The sequence below is a fragment of the Gaeumannomyces tritici genome (genome assembly GCF_000145635.1).
Source record: "Gaeumannomyces tritici R3-111a-1 unplaced genomic scaffold supercont2.14, whole genome shotgun sequence".
Classification (NCBI taxonomy): domain Eukaryota; kingdom Fungi; phylum Ascomycota; class Sordariomycetes; order Magnaporthales; family Magnaporthaceae; genus Gaeumannomyces; species Gaeumannomyces tritici.
In genome coordinates this window covers 114,165-132,860 of record NW_008804558.1, presented here as the reverse complement: position 1 = coordinate 132,860, position 18,696 = coordinate 114,165, and the positions used below count along the sequence as shown (strand labels likewise).

General features: G+C 50.3%; 5 protein-coding genes across 5 annotated transcripts; 3 read left to right on the top strand and 2 right to left on the bottom strand.

Annotated features, from left to right (window-relative positions):
* Positions 1–2,582: 2,582 nt before the first annotated feature.
* On the bottom strand, positions 2,583–3,892 carry GGTG_13480 (hypothetical protein; the record flags this gene model as incomplete). The annotated part of the gene is made up of 3 exons (XM_009231386.1): positions 2,583–2,999; positions 3,239–3,484; positions 3,821–3,892. 3 exons carry the CDS (start codon positions 3,890–3,892, stop codon positions 2,583–2,585), a joined length of 735 nt encoding a protein of 244 aa, XP_009229650.1.
* A 3,603-nt stretch (positions 3,893–7,495) lies between these two features.
* On the top strand, positions 7,496–9,576 carry GGTG_13479 (hypothetical protein). Its single transcript, XM_009231385.1, has 2 exons — positions 7,496–9,198; positions 9,279–9,576. Exons 1-2 carry the CDS (start codon positions 7,554–7,556, stop codon positions 9,482–9,484), a joined length of 1,851 nt encoding a protein of 616 aa, XP_009229649.1. The 5' UTR covers positions 7,496–7,553; the 3' UTR covers positions 9,485–9,576.
* A 1,524-nt stretch (positions 9,577–11,100) lies between these two features.
* On the top strand, positions 11,101–11,903 carry GGTG_13478 (hypothetical protein). Its single transcript, XM_009231384.1, has 4 exons — positions 11,101–11,215; positions 11,455–11,517; positions 11,592–11,639; positions 11,696–11,903. The coding sequence occupies exons 1-4, from the start codon at positions 11,147–11,149 to the stop codon at positions 11,798–11,800; spliced, it is 285 nt and encodes a 94-aa protein (XP_009229648.1). The 5' UTR covers positions 11,101–11,146; the 3' UTR covers positions 11,801–11,903.
* A 185-nt stretch (positions 11,904–12,088) lies between these two features.
* Positions 12,089–13,592, bottom strand: GGTG_13477 (hypothetical protein; the record flags this gene model as incomplete). The annotated part of the gene is made up of 2 exons (XM_009231383.1): positions 13,035–13,592; positions 12,089–12,276 (listed from the first exon to the last, which is right to left on the bottom strand). Exons 1-2 carry the CDS (start codon positions 13,528–13,530, stop codon positions 12,089–12,091), a joined length of 684 nt encoding a protein of 227 aa, XP_009229647.1. The 5' UTR covers positions 13,531–13,592.
* Positions 13,593–14,924: 1,332 nt separating this feature from the next.
* GGTG_13476 (hypothetical protein) lies at positions 14,925–15,263 on the top strand (the record flags this gene model as incomplete). Its single annotated transcript, XM_009231382.1, has 1 exon — positions 14,925–15,263. A coding segment is annotated over one exon (339 nt), but the record flags the coding sequence as incomplete, so codon positions are not given.
* Between the last annotated feature and the right edge of the window lie 3,433 nt (positions 15,264–18,696).

The following is an 18,696-nucleotide window of genomic DNA, read 5'->3' as shown; positions in this document are numbered from 1 at the left end:
GTAAATACCATAATGTCAGTGCCACCCCCTGTTGGAACACCCCACAAACGGAACACCTCCTGGCCCACATGGTCAAATCCTGTCAGAAAGCACTGTCTCTAGTCATCCTGCTCTGTGAAAAAAATGAGCTTGTTCTATTTTTCCTTCGTTCGAAGAGGATCACGGTTCTTGTAGATATACATAGAGCATATGGTCCGAGCACGGGCTCTGCCCGTGCTCGTGTCCATCTAAAATCTTCTAAATCCTGGCCACACGGTACCATCGAGCTGTTGATATATGCTGGGCATGGTTCAAGATTCCTTGCATTGCTTGCTTGTCTGGCAGAGTGCCTCTGTGAGAGGTGGGAAAGGTCATGGCCTTATATACATAGTAGGCAGCTGTTGTAGCGTGGCGCCTGGGAGTCGCTGAGACACTGTGGCGACCAATCGAATAGGGGGCCGTGCACTGGACCAACGGTTGGAGAAAACGCTGCACGGGGGAATGGGTGCAACGCACCCAATCCCTCCTTTGTACTTTTCACCTTTAGATAGTTATATCCACGATATTGTATTGCAGCCTTGCCTCTCTGATATCGGGATCCCTAACAGCTATAGCAACTGTTTCCGGTTAAAGTCAATATTATTGCTATCCTCCCACCCTTGAATATAGGCCGGTAGATCTTTCGGAAGGCTCTGGACCTGCTGCTTGTCAGTTATTTGTTATAAAATACGTAGGAGTGGATGCATACTTGAAGGCTATGCTGGACAAGCTCCCTGTTTCCTAAAATGTCTAGTTTCGATTTCCATTCCTTTTGTTCCTGTTGAACCTCATGAAAATCGCTATAGTGTTGTTCATATAAAGGCAGGTCTCGATGTTTTTTCATAACCTGCGGGGTATTCATTTCCTGGAATGGAGCTCGCAAAACCTGCGTGTGGCGCTGGGCCATTTGCGGTTCTTTCCAATCTGTGCGTAAACACCCATTTCTTCCGCTTTCTGCAATATGCGGTAAAAAAGGGAATGTTTTTCTATTATGTTCCTTTGTCCCTCCGTTTGTCGCTTTTTCCGTTTCATTCGGTAACATCGATTTGAATCCCGCAGCGTGGGGGAGATTTGCCATTTCGATTCTTTTCTGTTGCCATCTCCTTTGCTGCTTAAAGCGTATCCTTAAATTCTCGGCGAGCAGGAGTTTCGAGTTTGCAAGTCGGGCTTTCGCGAAAATACCGTGGCATACGCCAAGACAGTAGCTTTTTTTCGATGACGGAGACTTTTGGGACGTCGACATTGCTAGCGTGGAATTATAGGCAATCTCAAACGCGATAGCAGCACTTGTCGTATTTACCCCCGTCCCGTAAAAGTACCATTCAGATGTTTTTGTTTTAAAAATACATCTGCAATGGAAATAAATTGCCACTGCCTTTGCAAGACATCGTGTAAAGGCTAAATTAAAAGCCCTTTTTGACTGATAAGGAACAGTAATACCAACAACGCTGTGTTCCAGTTTTCGGGTTTTCTGGAATTCCTCACCATCAACGTTTTGTCCTAAGTTTGCATACAGTTTCGCTAATAGCCTTGAGCACAGTTGGAGTACGGCCTGTGACTCAAAAATGGACGTTTGGTGATACGAAAGGCTTAGTAGGGCTTTTCCGAGTAGATCAGTAGTACGATCGGTATTACAAGGGTTTAACAGTGGTTTTTGAACATGAAGTAGATTTGTAGCGAGGTGCTTTACAATTGCTTTTTGATTTATACCCATTTTTAATTGTTTTTTAAGTCGTCTGAAGGCATCAAATAAGAGGTTATGGTAAGTGGTAATGCATAGATTAAATACGAAGAATCTTGTTGCAATTCAGCTAATAACTAAATATAATCCCGAAACTATGTCCGACATTTGCTTAGAAGTTTATTCATAAAAGTTGGAGGTTAATATACGCTACTTCCCGCGATTTGAGGGTGGCATGTCCTCTCACCGGGAGCGGGCTCCGGGCCCGCGTTCTTCACCGTCTCGTCCTTTCCTACGTTGGCGGTCTTTCCCTTCTTCCTTTCCTGCCTCGACTGAGGCTTAGAATCAAGCGCTGGCTCATTCGTATGGCAGGGCGTTTGTTTATGTTACTGATACATTCATCTGTTAATGAGATTTAATTTGAACTTAAACACAAAGCGTGAAAACCGGTCCATTCCTCCCAGTTTGTAATCTATAAATTAAGCTTATTGATAATACATTACAACCGCCGTTTAAGTGAATATTTACTAGAAAGAGTTAAATTCTCAAGCTTCGGCATTGTTTTTGACTTTTGTTTTCAGTTGGCTTTCTGTGACTGCAAGTGCAGGGGAGGGGTCATGATGGTAGGGAAAAGGCCGGCGCCACGTGACCGGCACGTGACAGGACAGGCGCCACTCCAATCGTGGGCCCGTATTGGCTCTCACAGAGTAGGTCCCCGCTATCTATCAGTCCCCTTCAATCGCCGTGACGCTTTCGCACACCCACGCTTTATGCACATTTACCAAATTACTCGTTTTGGATCGTTCGTGTAAAGGAACATATGTAGAATAGGAAACGCGCTGGGAGATATCCCATCTGCAATAGCTTTGTTAATCTCAGCGCTCTAGGGTCTTATCGCGACCTCCGATACGTTCGCCTCGTTGATTTGCTTTAGTAAGTTCCAGCACTTAGGACGGTTGTACAACAGCCGGGTGCCATCCGCAGCAGAGCATACATCGCAATTTCCGGACAGATACGGCGAAATCCCACGAGCAGATGCAAAGCCAAAGAAGGAGCATCTCTCCCGGTCCCCATAGTTTATAGCCGGCATCAAGGCCTTAGCGCGGGCGCAGGGGCGGCAAGCACACCAAAACTGGTGGCTTACGAAAATCACTCCCAGGTACGCTTCCATCTTTAGCAGTGCTTTGAGGTACCCCGTACCACTACCATCGAGAACCGGCTCGCCAGTTAGGGGCCTCGGGATGCGGCTTGTTATGCATGTGCTTAAGGCCGGCACTGGTCGGCTGGTGGGCCTGGTTTGCTAGCTACCGTGACAGCAATCAGTGGGCTAGACCCTGTATCTAGAACATCTGGTAGTCGCTAGCACGTCTAGTGCCCCTAGGGAGGCTAGAGTGAGGCAGGACTCGCTACGGACGTTAAATATACCTAACCTAACCTTGCAGCCACCTTGCTTGCCGTGATACTGCCTGATAGCGGAAGGGTTTTCAATTTGACGACCCAAAAATAACTGGTAATATCTGCTTAATGGAGGCACCCTACTGTGGACGGACCGATGCTCGGCCCAGACGGGGCGCACCGATTAGGTGCGCTCCATTTGTACCGATCACCGGAGGTGCAGCAGTGGAGGCTCAGGTTCCGATATAGAAGACGGGGGACAGGGGTCAAAGGTGTATATATAGGCAGGGAGCCGGGGGCTCCCTGTGCCAGATTCCTTTCCTCAGAGACAGATTCATCCTTCAATAGAAGCCTACTGTGCCATCCCTTCCACTTTGCTACAAAAACCCCCTATACTGTCAGATACGAGGGTGCTCGATGGTACCGTGTGGACAGGATCTAGAAGATTCTAAATGGACACGGGCACGGGCTCCGCCCGTGTCCGGACCATATGCTCTGTGTATATCTACGAGAACTGTGATCCTCTTCGAACGAAGGAAAAACAGAACAAACGCATTTTTCACACAGCAGGATGACTAGAGACACTGTTTTCTGACACGTTCCTATGCGCCCAAAATTTGCGCTATGAAAGGATAGGTGTGACGGTTCTGCCATAAGCCAGGCGTCCAGTGGCACCGCCACGATTGGGCGCCAGGCGCACGCGCACCTGCCATAGAGAGGACTCACGGCAACGTTAGGCGCCGGCGCGGTCAGCGCCTTTTTCCTTTCCCTTCTCCCTAGCGCGGAATCTTCGTTCATAGCGCCAATGCAGGGCCCTCGCGCCTCCATCACCCGGCCGTAACAATAGGCTATGTTGTAATTATTGACACGGACAACCCTGAATCCGGAACTGGAGAAAGCGGTATTTATTTGGATATATTGCCCTGCATTGGTCACAATTGGGCTGAATAGGATACGTATAGCTGTAAGGCCCTTGCCACCCTCGCTGGGCCTGAGGCAGATCCAATGCCTGAGATGAATTAACAGAACGGAATTAAAGGTCTTGAAAACGACGGTAAGTGCAATTACGGCGGAGTGGGGTTACAAGAAGTTGACTTAATTCTATACCGTTAATTTAAAAGATCTTTCACTTCACTTCCAGGGTACGGTATGACCCAACTGCTGCTTCTCCAATTTAAGTATCCTGTTTACTTAAACAGCACGGCTAAAAGGACTACTAATAACAAAACAGGAAATCATGCCGGGTAATCTCAGAATGCTAGTAGCCCCTTGTTTGGTTCTCTTACTTGCTGGGGTGGCAGGCAAAGACTGGCCAAGCTCCGTGATACATATAAAGCGGCTATATTTTAACACGACCTATGGTAATGCGCCAGCCCATGAAGCCAACATTAATTCAATATCTACAAGTACGACAAGCCTAAGCCATTCAAACCATCTATCAAGTGCTTCGCAAGTTGCCTTAACAAACACACCCATACTGAAGGATGAGAAGAATGAAGAGAAAACAGCTGCGCTCAGATTTACAAGCAGGCAGGATCTAATCACCTCTGCGAATTCTAATGTCAATTCACGCCCGCCCTCATCGAACCCTCCAGAAGGGGGAAGCCAAGCGATATCACCAGGATACTTGACATTTGTGTCAGAGACACAATTAGCATCCAAGGTTTCGTTGCCAGTTACATCCCCTAACACTTTGGTTACGGCTTTGTCATCGTCGACAGGACGAAGCGAACGTATGAAGAATGCAGCAACTGATAGACTTCAGGCTACCATGGGAAATCCGTCCAAAATACCAGATGTACTGTCGGATGTAAGCAGCGGGGTTATAAGACTTGCCGCCTCAGCCTCTGGTATAATTGGTCCCGAAGAAACGGCTCCGGCGTTATCTATGCCAGCAGCCGCATCAGCTTCGTTTCAACCCTTAGTGCCCTGGAGCGAAAGTACCAACGTCCCTTCCACATCTTCGACTTTAAGCGATTCATTTTCACCCATATCCCAAAGCGTATCTACATCAGACAAAAGTCTAACTACCTTTAATGAGACCGGGAATGGTACACTTGCTAAAACGGTAGAGGGTGAAAAGGGAACAAGTGCGCCATCTGTTTTCACCGCAGGCTCAGGTACTGTGTTTATTAATAGTTTCGAAAGCTTAACCTTTGCCCATTCAAAAACATTAAGTGGATCGGACCCACAGAGTCCTACCGAAAGCTTTCCTAGCGCTGCTGATACCGTATTTAACCGGGATAATGATAGCAATAAACAAACATTATCACAGCGAGCAAGCACCGCTGGGATCGCAGTGGGGGCCGTTTTTTTTGCTGGATTAATTGGGTCAGGTATTTTTTGGCTATCCATGAAGTATAAAACTCGCAAGTACGACAGAATGGAAGTGCTTAAGCAAGGAATGCCGTTGCAAGGCAGGGAAAACGAGCAAAGGTGGGGGAGGGCGAAAATGAAACACGATCTTAAGACTTCACATATTTCACCACCTTTAACTCAACAGAACTCTCTCAGCTGGTAGCAATATGTGTATTCGTCGGTAGCGCTATTTTATTACATAAACACTTATAGTTATACTAAAAAACAGTTGCGCCTTGTTAAAATGCAGTAGTGTTACGGTTCGGCAGTAGGAGCCTCCACCCACATGCTACCAAAAGGACGACTAAGCCAAAGTCGACACTTTGGCTTAATTGGAGGGTCAAGTACCCTTGGGTGAGGCAAGGCTGCATGGAAGGGCACGCCACGCCATAACAAAGAACTTATAAACTTACGAGGCTTTTGTTATAAGTGTCACGGCAGTTAAACAAAGAGAGACCCCTCCTGTGATGGCGCTGTAACACCCTCGTGACGTTGGGCATCTCAGCCCATGACCAGCATAGCGGATCGATGCACAAGCCACCTTCCAGTCATAACGAAGTTCCAGGGGAAGGTTTACAGCGTGGCACTCGACGCGCGAACCGCCTCCCAGTCATGACAAAAGTCTCAAGAGAAGGATTACAGCACGACGGCCGGAGGCCGCCACCATACCATGTATAACTAGGGCCTGCAAGACTCCCTGTCAAGGGGTCTGGAGGGCAAGCAACCGTTTTTTTTGTTTTTGTTTCCCTATTCAATGCTGTCAGGCACCTTCTGCCGAACACATCATTGCCCCGCACGGTTCCTCTAGACCGCTGAGTGACCTGAACCTCTGAAATCTCCCAGCGAGAACCCCTTCCTGTGCACAGCACGTTACAGGCGCGGCTTGCCTTGTTGGGCAGACGCAGACATGTCCCGTTTGCACCAAGGTGCTAAGCCCAACGTGAGGTACAAGTCGGATGACTTGTACTTTTGTAACAGCCCAGTGAGGTGTTGTGCACTCATCCCATATAAGCTGTGCAGACGAGCGATTCCAGCGGTGGCTTGAATTGACGACCTTTTGGAGTGCTTTCTCGCCCTTTTGGCCTAGTTGGATTGGGGCTTCGCTAGAAATTACCAGAGCCGTGACAGTATCCTCAAATCCCAGTCCACGCCAAGGGACACGCTGACACAGTTGGTGGAGCAACTTACCATTTATTTTTCCTCCAACCACCCTAAATTACGCTGGGCAGGGGTCGAAAGCGCTCCTAGCCAATGGCCGCTTCTGCTTGCATTCCCCTCAACACATGAAATGAAACTCTTTACAGGTTTGTGATTATTTTTGCTTATTATAAAGCGAGTCCTTTGCGATCGATCGTATAGCGACTTTGTGCAATGCGTACTAAATATACGCAGATAACCAAACGCTAAACCATAAGCTAGCTAAAAGCTGTCACGGCCATGGTCGAAGACTAGAACACAGTCAATTGGCGCTACGAACGAAGATTCTAATCTAGGGGAGAAAGGAAAGAAAGAGGGGATTCCGGTGTTCGGCGCGCGTTCAGCGCGCCTTGATCATGGTTCCTCATGTGGGTCCTCGTCTGTGGGTCAAGGCCTGCGGGCCTTGACCCAGATCGTCACAAAAGCTAACCAAAAGCTAACCAGAAGCTAAGCGACCCGGAAAAGGTCGTCAAGCTTTCGTCTTGGCAGGCCCCCAGCTTAAAGGTGGATCTTGACTCGCTGGCCTGGGTTAATGGTACTTCTGGTGGGGTTTGAAAAGTGATTTTCACAATGGTAAAAAAAGTTATATCTGGATCCGCAAACCAGTTTATCTAGTGGCTTGTGAAATTAGTACGTAAGAACTAGAAACCGGAACAAGTGCCGTACACGCCCTTAGCTTTTTCCGGCTATCGTGCACTCCCTAACCAGTCGCACAGCGCAATATTAGCAGCGGCCAAGGAACTGTTGGCGTGGCGCCGACTAGCCATCTTAACCCTTGTTATATTAGGGCGCCCCGTGCTCTCTTGTCATTGGAATTTCCACCGCTCGCTTTCCTTTACCATTCGGCTTTTACGGGGAGAAGTTTTTACACCAGAAGATCTTAGATAATTACATACCTGCCGCCATGGGTTTAGGTTTCGAGCTTTCGCCGTTCCAAGGCGGCGGGGCATCCATAATAGCCGCAGCTTTCTACATCCTCCTGCTTCTCGCCGTCGGTATAACCCGTCTTTGGACCGGTTGGGTTGCTCGCTCACAGGCGCGCTGCAAGCCGGACGCGGTTTCCAGTGCTACTGCTATAACAGCGAAGCCGGCCCCTTTAATCCCCTACTGGCTGCCAATCCTCGGCCACACCCCCAACTTCGTATTCAACCACGGCAGTTTTCTCACAGGCCTTCGCGACAGCCTCCCGCACGGCGTAGCCTCACTTAACCTGTTGGGAACGACCCACGTCTTCATCTTCCGCCATTCGGTCGGCAGATCGCTGCTGGCAAAGCCCAGCTCTGCTGCCGATGCTGGCTGGCTCCGCGCCCGTCTGCTTAGCAAAGCCTTCGGTTACCCATCCAGCGAGCTCGACGCCTACATCAAATTGTCGCCCCGGCTGAACGGCCTTTTCACCCGCTACCTGCTCTCGGACCCAGGCTTAACGTGCATGGTCGCGGCCACTGCCGGGCGCCTGGCTCGCAACATTAACCGCTTTGTCACTTTGGGCGCGGCTGAGCAAACGGTGCAGATGGAATGGGAGCGCGTGGCTGGGGTCGAACCTGTCACTAGCATCGCGACTAAAAATACGGTGGCAGGCAGAGTGCCATACAGTGGTGCCACTAGCCACAGTAGCTACGCCAGGTCGTCGGTCGAAGCTCCCCTTGACGCCCTGGTGCGCGCTTTTGTCGGCTTCACAGCCAACCCTAGCCTGCTTGGTGACGATTTTATGGAAAACTTCCCCAACTTTTGGGACCTGCTCCAGGAGTTTGACAGGTCCTGGATCCTTTTAGCCCTAGACATTCCCCGCTGGGTGCCCTCGTTCCTGGCGCCCGGCGCCGCCGCCGCACGCGCGGCCGCCGCCCGGGCGGAAATGATGCGTTACATGTGCGAGCTCGAGACGGCGCTGGACCGCCGTGCCGCCGGCCAGGACGCGGGGCCTCGATGGCAGCGCCTCGATACTGTTTCCGGTTTAGTGCAGGCCCGCGTAATGCTGTACCGCGAAATGGGCGTAAGCATCGAGGCACGTGCGGCCAACGACCTGGGGCTCGTTTGGGCCATGAACACAAACGCCAACATGCTCGTTTTTTGGATCGTGGCCCGCATCGCCGCCGACTCGGCTCTACTCGCCCGAGTGCGTACCGAAGTGGCGCCGTACATCGGCACGGAGGGCGGTGCGGCAAACAGTGATCGGAGGACAGTCCGGCATATCGATGTCGAGGGCCTCTGCGCCCGCTGCCCGCTGCTTAAGGCGGCGTATGTCGAAAGCTTGCGGATCGACGGCTCGTCGTGGAGCTTCCGGCAGGCGCGGCAAAATCTCGTGCTAACCGACCAGCACGAGGGCGACGGGCGACTACTGGCACGGTGGCTAGTGCCCAAGGGTGCGTACGCGCACATCGCTGAGGAGTTGCGCCACACGGACCCGCGCATTTTCCCGGACCCCTTTACGTGGAACCACGGGCGCCATATCACCGTCCAAGAGGCAGTTGGACCGATATCTTCTGGCGTGGACGCGCATGCAAGCAAGGGGAAGGTGGCAGTCGCCAAGATGGGATTGGTTCGACCATATGGTTCGTAAAGCTTAAACATTCCTACCCTTGTTCTCGTTAAAATGTTAATTTCTTAGCTAACAAATGCTTTCGCCATACAGGTGGCGGTTCGTCCACCTGTCCCGGGCGTGCATTCGCCCTTAGGGAGACCATGGTCTTTGTGGCTGCTATTTTGCATCAGTACGACATTCATCCCGTAAATATCAAGCCCGACGGCTCCTGGGTGATGCCAGCCCCTGAGTCTAGTTCAGTGGGTATTAAAAGGGTCAAGCGACCTTTTAGGGTGGTTATTAGGAGGAGGTTTTAATTGCCATCCTAATCCCCTTTTACCGCTTCTATCACGACACGTAGGGGCGGATAAACAGTTGTCATACTTTTTCAGCACCAAGAAGATTGTTCTGTATTCTCTCTTTTTTTCTGCTCGTAAGGAGTAGCCTAGTGAGGCTTATATACCTAAACGGGCTGGTGAGCCTCGGCGAAACCGAGGCAGCATGGAGGCGGGGCCCCGTAGGCGAGGCCACGTAGGCTGAGGCCAAGTAGGCTGAGACCGCGTAGGCTGAAGCCGCGTGGGCGAGTGGGTCCTGTGGATGCCTGGAGTGAATGCCTTGAGTTTGACATCTGGTGAAGGCAATATCTAAACGGCGCATCGACCACACCAGCAGCGGCCGAATTCACGAACTGCTCGCGTCGTTTCTGCCGTTAAGTGTTGTCAGTATCGATCTTAACGCGGAGCCAGAAAAGGTTTCAGGAATGCGTGGGTGCAGTGGGCTGGCTTTCAATGGTGACGAGAAGTTTGAAGCCGAGGCGCCTAGCTGTCATGGGCAGTAGGGGGTAGGCCCCTACTGCAGGCACGTGTAGATAGGCTAGATAGCGAAAGTGGGTCGGGACCCGCACGCACAGAGAGGTATACCTCTGTGCGCGAGAGACCCCGCCTCCGCCGGCGACCCTCTCCTCGACTCTATCGAGACTTTACCTACTACTACGTGATACCCATACAGGCTCTCACACCTCCATCGGGCTGCTCTCGGTCCCGAGGGTCATCCCCGTGTGACAGTCCGCGAACAACACGCGCCTACGCACGTGATCTGGGGTCTCCCCTACTGCCCGTGACATATCCTGTACCACAGGGGATCTTCGATGAGTGTACAGTCCAAAATACAACTTCCTACGGTCTCGACTGGTGACGAACCAAATGTCATGGCATGGCATGAGGTCTGGCTGACTCAGCCGTGTACGTGCCCCACAGCCTAGCATTCAAGTGCGGTCACGAGCATCGCCATCTTGTAGATTCCCTCGTTTCCTCTCCATCTTCAATTCTAAGGTCTACTTGGTAGATTACACGGTTCCATTGTGCCGGCCCGTGATACCAAACAAGATTAAACCCTCTGAAATTGTTGTAATAGCACACTGATAACTAAAACCAGCAGGGAAATTTTAAACAGTGTGTTGATAAGGATAAGCACGCAATTGACCGTGAAAGAAACCAGGGCAAGGCCGACGACGATGCTGACAAGGTTGAAGCGAGCGGATACCGTTGCTATAGCGATTAAATGGGTTGTTAAAAACATAGGCAAGTATTAAAGGGATGATGATACAGATAATAAAAGGGGAAAGACGGTGGTAACAAAAATAATAAAGCCTACCAGTTCCTAACTTCGAACCAACAATAGTGAAGATAGCCTTGGTTGCTTCGACAATCGCCATGGTATTGGAATAGTAGGCTGCGAAGCTTGGAGTTCGGATGCCGCTGCCCTCGTTCGCGTGCCTTTGTGCAGGTTTGTTCGTGCTGCTGGAGTTCATGGCGCTGGATTAAAAGTTTGCCACAAATGATTTGTGGGTGTAACAGTCCTTGTGCCTCGATCAGTTTGGAAGCAGCATGACCTTATATATGTGTGTAGCAAGGGGTCAATGACGGCTTGGAAGGGGGAATCTTCGGTATTGTATAATAATTCTCTCAGGGCCTCAAGAGATGCTTAAGGAAGCAGAATCTCTTGAGGAATCCCTTCGAGGAGGCCACCCTTATATAGGCGGCAAGTTGGTCTGTGCTGAGATACGTAGCTACGTCCCTTCTGGGGTCTGCTCCCAACTCCTCCAACCAAAACATCTCACGCGAGGGTCTTGTGCCCATTGATCCGGTCCATGTTGCCGACGACTGACCGAAGCGCTCATGCTTATCTCCTCCCCTGTGGTTGGCCACGGACCTCTGGGTACTGCTGCCGAATGGAGGGCCCCGTGTGACAATGTGCTAGACTTCGACTCTTGGTCACGGAACTATAGGGACTTGTCAGCCGCAAGGCATTCTTTCTAAGCATCTACAGGGCCCATGCGCTAGGATTCAGCGTAAGGATTTAGGATTTAGCGCAAGGATTCAGGGATTTAGCGCTAAGACCAACAACTGTGGAAATGTTCTGCAGGCTGTCGGATTGAACAATATAAGGGCAACCTGGGGGACAGAATTCCTAGTGAGAACAGAGGAGAGAAGACAGAACAATCTTCTTGGTGCTGAAAAGTCTGACAGGACTTGTCGGCGGTTGTTGGAGGCCGTCAGAACCTAAGTGTCAGCCGCAAGGCGCTCTGTATCAGCCGCAAGGCATTCGTGTTAGCCGCAGGGCATTCTTTCTAAAGCATCTACAGGGCTCATGTGCTATAAGGGCAGCCTGTGGCACAGAATTTCCAGAGAAGATGAGGAGAGAATACAGAACAATCTTCTTCGTGCTGAAAATGTCTGACACTAAGCGCCCCGCTCACACCCTTGTCACGACCCCTTGTCACCTGTCAGAAAACACTGTCTCTAGTCATCCTGCTCTGTGAGAAAAAATACGCTTGTTCTCTTTTCTCGAGGATCACGGTTCTCGTAGATATAGACAGAGCATATGGTCCGAGCACGGGCTCCGCCCGTGCTCGTGTCCATCTAGAATCTTCTAGATCCTGTCCACGCGGTACCATCGAGCACCCTCATATCTGACACCACCCCTAGCACCTTTTTGGCGGCAACACCCACTTGAAACTTCCCGCTCCTCCCGTGCACGATGAAAAGGGTCGGAGGCGGCCAACCAGGGAATGGGCCTAATGGGGTTGTGGCCCCTAGCAGGAAAAGGCCTGTAATTAAGAGTCAGGACGGATTAAAGCGGCAAACCCCCTGAGGCCTGCATACAACGGGGCAGTTTTCGTGCCATTTGCACAGTTTTCCTCCCAGCCCCTGATCCTCCACCGTCTGCATAAACTTTGCGGGGAGGTGCTAATGTCACAAAGGATCCGGACCCTACCGGGCGAGGCCGGTGCTTGGCACGGTGGCGCATCACTGTTCCCAAGCACCGGGGCGCCGGGTCACGTGCTCGGGATCTGCAAACGAGCACCGGAAACAGGGGGTTCAATGGGTATATAGAGGCAGAGGGCCCCCGGCTGTGACGATCTGGGTCAAGACCCACAGACGAGGACCCACACGAGGTGTCAGACTTTTTCAGCACCAAGAAGATTGTTCTGTATTCTGTCCTCCTTTTTTTGAGGAGGACTGCTGTTCTCGTAGATATACACAGAGATTTAGTCCGTGCACCGAATTTGCCCGTTCTCGTTTTGCCACCTAGAATCTTCTCGATCAATCCATACAGCACCATTGAGTACCTTCTCATCTAACAGCTGACAGAGGCCGCGTAGGCCGAAGCAGCGTAGGGATGTGGTTCCTGTGGATGCCTGGAGGGAGGGAATGCCTTTGAGTTTGACAGGAAAGGTTATGATCTTATATACATAGTGGGCAGCCTGCTGTGGCCCGTGCTCCTAGTCACTAGCCTGAGGCATGTGATATTTGTCATCTCAACAACCCGAAGATGAAATTTCCATCTCTACAACACATTACATACCGACAACTTTGCCGAACCTCCACTCGCGGTAGACGTCAAGTCGCCAACCCCCCTCAGTGCACAGGGTGTTGAGGGTTTGTTCAACGAGCACATTTTGCGCTCTCATCATCTCTTTGGACATGCCGATCCACTGAAAGTTTTCGAGTCCGGTGCCTTCCCATGAGACTTCCTCGCGCGGGGTGTGAGAAGGTAGAAGTTTGTGAATGTGGACGTCGTTATTGTCGTTGGGCGTTAGTGGTCCCGCGGCTGCTTGAGCGCGTGTTACCAATTTTTTCACGCCTGGGGGTAGTGGCCTTTGGTGATTGGGGCAGGGCGAGTCGTCGAGTAGTATCGGAAGAAGTGGGCGGCTCATATGGCCAGCTTTACTATCCCTTCGGTTGACTGTCATTGGAAGGAATGGAGCTTTCCAACCCATAAACCGTTCCACTAGACGTAGCTCAATACTTTTGGGTCGGGGGACCGTCGGCCGCTCCTGAGGGGGAGGCATGGAGGGCATGGCCGCGTAGGCAAGATGTTTGGTATATATATGAAAACCGTGCTGAATCCCGTGCGTAAACTACCTCCCTCCTATGTCTGGGTCTACTATGCAGGCTTTTAGCATTGAAGGGTTCGTTAAATATTTTACCAGCAACACCTAGAGCTAGAATCCGCCAAGCAGAAAGCAGGCTGGTTGATGAGCCAAAAGTGGAGACATGATGGATATGCAGATGGAAGAATTCACGCTCTAAATCCGGGCTCCATACAGGAGCCGGACGGACAAACACACCGGACCGTGCACATGGCCTCCGCACTCTGGGCGTGGAGCGCCCCGAACAACGCGTCCGCGTTCCGTACGACCCTCTCTTGTACTTAGAAAATAGGACAGCTTCTAGATATTTTGCAATGCAACTAGAAGCCTTTCCCACCCGACCTTAAGAGGCTGTCGACGAATACTAACATTGCAAAACCAACCGGAAAAGGATCCACTAGCCAATAGTCGATCCCTCCCCCGAATACGACTGATAGGGCTACTTGCGCCGGCCGGTATAACAACCGGAAAGATTTCCAATTTGTCAGGGCTACCGGCGTCTCCAATAAGATCTGCCCTTAGTGTATGGGGACCGGCCGTTTCAGCCAAATCAGGGCCGCCAGCAAAGTCATATATCCCCTCCTTTCCACATCATTTTGTAAAAAGTGTGCTTTTGCATTTCCGCCAAGTAAGGAAGTTGAGCTGGATGGAGACCACTGGTTGGGGCTTACCGGACCAAAGTTCTTTTGACCTTGGACGCCAGTTCCTACGCGATCACGAGGCGCCCTTCCAACAGTTCCATCGTGCCGGTCCGTGACAGGCGTTATGTGACAGGTTCGGCAGAGTGAAGCCCTCCCCAACTCAACCAAAAGGACAACGTTTAGAGTTGGAGGGCTATAATGGCCAATGGCGTTGTGCCACAGCGCCGTGCCATGACACGTCACATGACCGGAGGTTATGTAACTCCCCTCTGCGGTAAGGCAAATGGCTGGAAGCCCGCAAGAGCCCGCCACGCCATAACACGAGTGCCCTAGATTTTTGAGATATCTATGCGAGAACCTTCCTAGTATATAGCACGTTACAGTGACGAGGGGATTAAATTACAAGATTTCACTACCTAAATCTTAATTGCACTTATTTATTTATTGTTAGCGAATGCTGCGCTATATTGCTTCGATACCAACTCCTTTAAGTTTATCTTCTAGCCATTTTAGGCTTTCTAAATTATATTTCTTGCTTACTTCCTGTTTTAGCTTTTGTATTTGAAAAGTATTTAAACAAGCGAAGTGCTTTTTAATAAAAATTTTAGCCAGCTCTTCTTCCAAAGAGGAATATAATTGCGTTTATCATTATAATTTCAAGCATTTAGTGCTACGGTTAAAATGTCTGTGCTGGAAGGAGATACCGTTGTAACCCTATGGGCATCTCGGCTAGTAGTAATTAAAGTCCTTATTTCTCTACAAACCCCAAAACGAACATTTTATGGTGTAATAACCGTAAATCCAGATGAGTTTTTACATGATTGGCCGGATTCATCACAATTATTATGGGTTTACAACAATGAGCATTTGATAAATGTGTGGCAAGAAGCTACGCCGCCTCGTGTTTCGGAAGGAGAATCAAATTGTGCAATTGACAATATATTTGGGCATTATGAAAATGATAATGGTGTTGTATGCTATGCTGTAAAATGGTTTGGATATCACTGTCCAACGTGGGAGCTTGAAAAAGATATTGAAAATACCAGCCAACTTTGCGATTACTATAACGACCTAAACTTTAATTTGCAATAATGTAATTAAATAGGAAAAAGACCCTTTTTAAAAACGACCAGCGAGATTGAAAAAATGAAATGGCTACGAAACCTGCACTGGTGCACGGAGGGCACGCCACGCCGTAAATTTCTTTTAAAATATTTTGCCTAAAAAATTTAACTTTTACGCTCTTGTAGGCTATTTTTATTTTAGTTTTAATCTTTAATGTAAACTTCGTAACTGGGTGCGAAAGAAGGTAGTTTGTTGTTACAAACAGGCCTCTGCTGTTCCTAAGATAGGGCGGCCTAGGGAAGGCGCTGAACAGTAACCCTGACAATGAACTCTGGAGACTGGTGACTTGGTGACAGTAGTCTGATTGCTTGCTCAAGGGGATACCTTGAAGCTAACTTAGATTAACTGATGCCGGAGCTTCAGTCAAAAACTATCTATCGAGGGAGGTTCTACCTGACATTCTTATACTCTGGGCTTGCTCTGCTTAAGCCCTGATCACTCTGCTCACCTGGTGATCGAGGTGTTCACTCTGCTCACCTCGCTCACTTGGTGATCGCAGTGATTGCTTGGCTCTTATCCTATCCTCACGTGACCTGTCACGCAGTTGTGTGGGTCTCCTGACAGCCTGGCTGTCTTCCCCTCACCTAGGATCCTGCCACTGCAGCCCCTCCAGGCCTCTTGTTGGGCCTTGGTCGTAATATTGGTATGTAAAAGGGTGACCGGACTGTAGAGGTGGCCGGACAGGGGGTGCACTGACTTAGCGGGAATGAGTCGCTAAGACCCGCCGCGGGCAGAGTTTACTCTCGACCGCGTGGGACCCCGCCTCCGGCTGCGACTCTCCTCCCGGCACTATCGAGACTTTACCGGACCACTTCAGAGATCCCCTCATTGGCTCTTACAGGATAGCTTTTAACATCGAAAGTCAACTTTAAACAAATATAGGTAGGTAGGTATATTTAACGTCTGTTGTTAGAGATTACGTGGGGCAAAGAGGCAGAGCTGCAGTTAGCACCAGGTTGATATGACTATCTCAAGGTGAAGAGTGCAAGGGAGGGATTGGGTGCGTTGCACCAATTCCCACGTGCAGCGTTTTCTCCAACTATGAGTCCCGTCCACGGGCCCCCTGTCTGATCGGTCGTGTTATGGCGCGGCGTGCCCTCACGGGCAGTCGCCCCACGGAGCCCGGATCACGTGACCTCGCGTGCAATCGTGCACGCGTACACACAAAACGGATCACACGCATCTGGGTGCTTCGTACCACTTGTTTACTTTTCCACTACTTTGTTCTTTTAGCTAAATTGATGTTCTTCCTCGAGCCCCTGAGCCGTAAAGATCTCAACCGTAACAGGTCGCCAGTGGCGCAGCGATTCCCCAGGCACCACGCCACAACACGGATAGTGCGATGGTCCGAGTTGTTGCATGCCTGTGTCTGCTCCACATATGCCCCGCATCTGTGGCGGTGCCACTGGGACGTATGGCGGGACCGTCACCAGACACGTCTTAAGGCTATTTGGTCTCAAGACTAAACTTCGCTAAAAGCAGCGAAAGTCTCCAGACAGGTCTTAAGACTATTTGGTCTCAAGACTTAACTTCGCCGAAGACTAGGCTTCGCTGAAAGCGGCGAAAGTCTCCAGACACGTCTTAGGACTATTGGGTTTCAAGACTAGGCTTCGCCGAAACCGGCGAAAGTCTGCAGACAGGTCTTAAGACTATTTGGTCTCTAGACTATTTGGTCTCAAGACTATTTGGTCTCAAGACTTGGCTTTGCCGAAAGCAGCGAAAGTCTGCAGACAGGTCTTAAGACTATTTGGTCTTAAGACTAGGCTTCGCTGAAAGCAGCGAAAGTCTGCAGACAGGTCGTAAGACTATTTGGTCTCAAGACTTGGCTTTGCCGAAAGCGGCGAAAGTCTCCAGACAGGTCTTAAGACCATTTGGTCTCAAGACCATTTGGTCTTAAGACTAGGCTTCGCCGAAACCGGCGAAAGTCTCCAGACACGTCTTAAAACCAAATGGTCTTAAGACTAAACTTCGCCGAAAGCAGCGAAAGTTTGCAGACACGTCTCTGTTGAGATGACGAATGTCACATGCCTTTGGCTAGTGACTAGGAGCACGAACCACACCAGGCTGCTGGAGCACTGGGTGTGTTGCACCCATTCCCACGTGCAGCGTTTTCTCCAACCGTGGGTCCAGTGCACGGGCCCCCTGTTCGATCGGTCGCCACAGTGGCTCAGCGACTCCCCAGGCGCCACGCCACAACAGTGGGCTAGACCCTGTATCTAGAACATCTAGTAGTCGCTAGCACGTTTGATGCCCCTAGGGAGGCCAGAGTGAGGCAGCACCCGCTACAGATGTTAAATATACCTAACCTAACCTAACCTAACCTAACCTAACTGTTCGTGGACAGCCTGTTAAGGTTGGGTGGGAAAGACTTCTAGTTGCATTGCAAAATATCTAGAAGCTATCCTGTTTTCTAAGTACAAGAGAGAGTCGTACTACGACTCTCTGCTCCCTTTTTATAGGGGGAGCAGAACAGAACGTGGACGCGTTGTTCGGGGCGCTCCGCGCCCCGAGTGCGGAGGCCGTGCGGCCACGTGCACGGTCCGGTGTGTTTGTCCGTCCGGCTCCAGTATGGAGCCCGGATTCTAGAACGTGAATTCTTCCGGACCAAAGTTTTCCTGATCTTGGATGCCAGTTCCTGTGCGATCACGAGGTGCCCTTCCAACACTAACCTTTAGATAGTTATATCAACCTGGTGCTGACTGCGGCTGTGCCTCTTTGCCCTACGTGACTAATAATGCATAACAGAAAGATGATGCGTAACCTGTTGGATAAAAGTTTCATTTCTTGATCAACCACTGCTGCGGTTGGTTAATTTAGGAGGCTTTTAATTTACAAAGATAGCACCCTCTGTCATGGCGTGCCGTAAGGTCTGGCTGACTCAGCAATGCACGTGCCCCACAGCCTGGCATTTAAGTGCGGGCACGCGCACACGCGTCTTGTAGATTCCCTCTTTCCTCTCCATCTTCAATTGTCAGAAAACACTGTCTCTAGTCATCCTGCTGTGTGAAAAATATGCTTTTTTCATTTCTTCTTCTTTCCAAGGGGATCACGGTGCTCGTAAATATTTACAGAGCATATGGTTCGTTCACGGGCGGAGCCCGTGCTCGTGTCCATCTAGAATCTTTTAGATCCTGTCCACACGGTACCATCGAGCACCCTCGTATCTAAGTCGACCCACCCCGAGTTGGGCCACCCCCTGTCTTGGGCCACCCCAAAACAAGCACCGTGGAACCAACGCATCTACTTCCAGGTGAAAAATGAAGCTATTCACAAGCCACAACTATGCAATCCTGGGTATCTTCGGACTCGTCAGAAGATGGAAAATCCG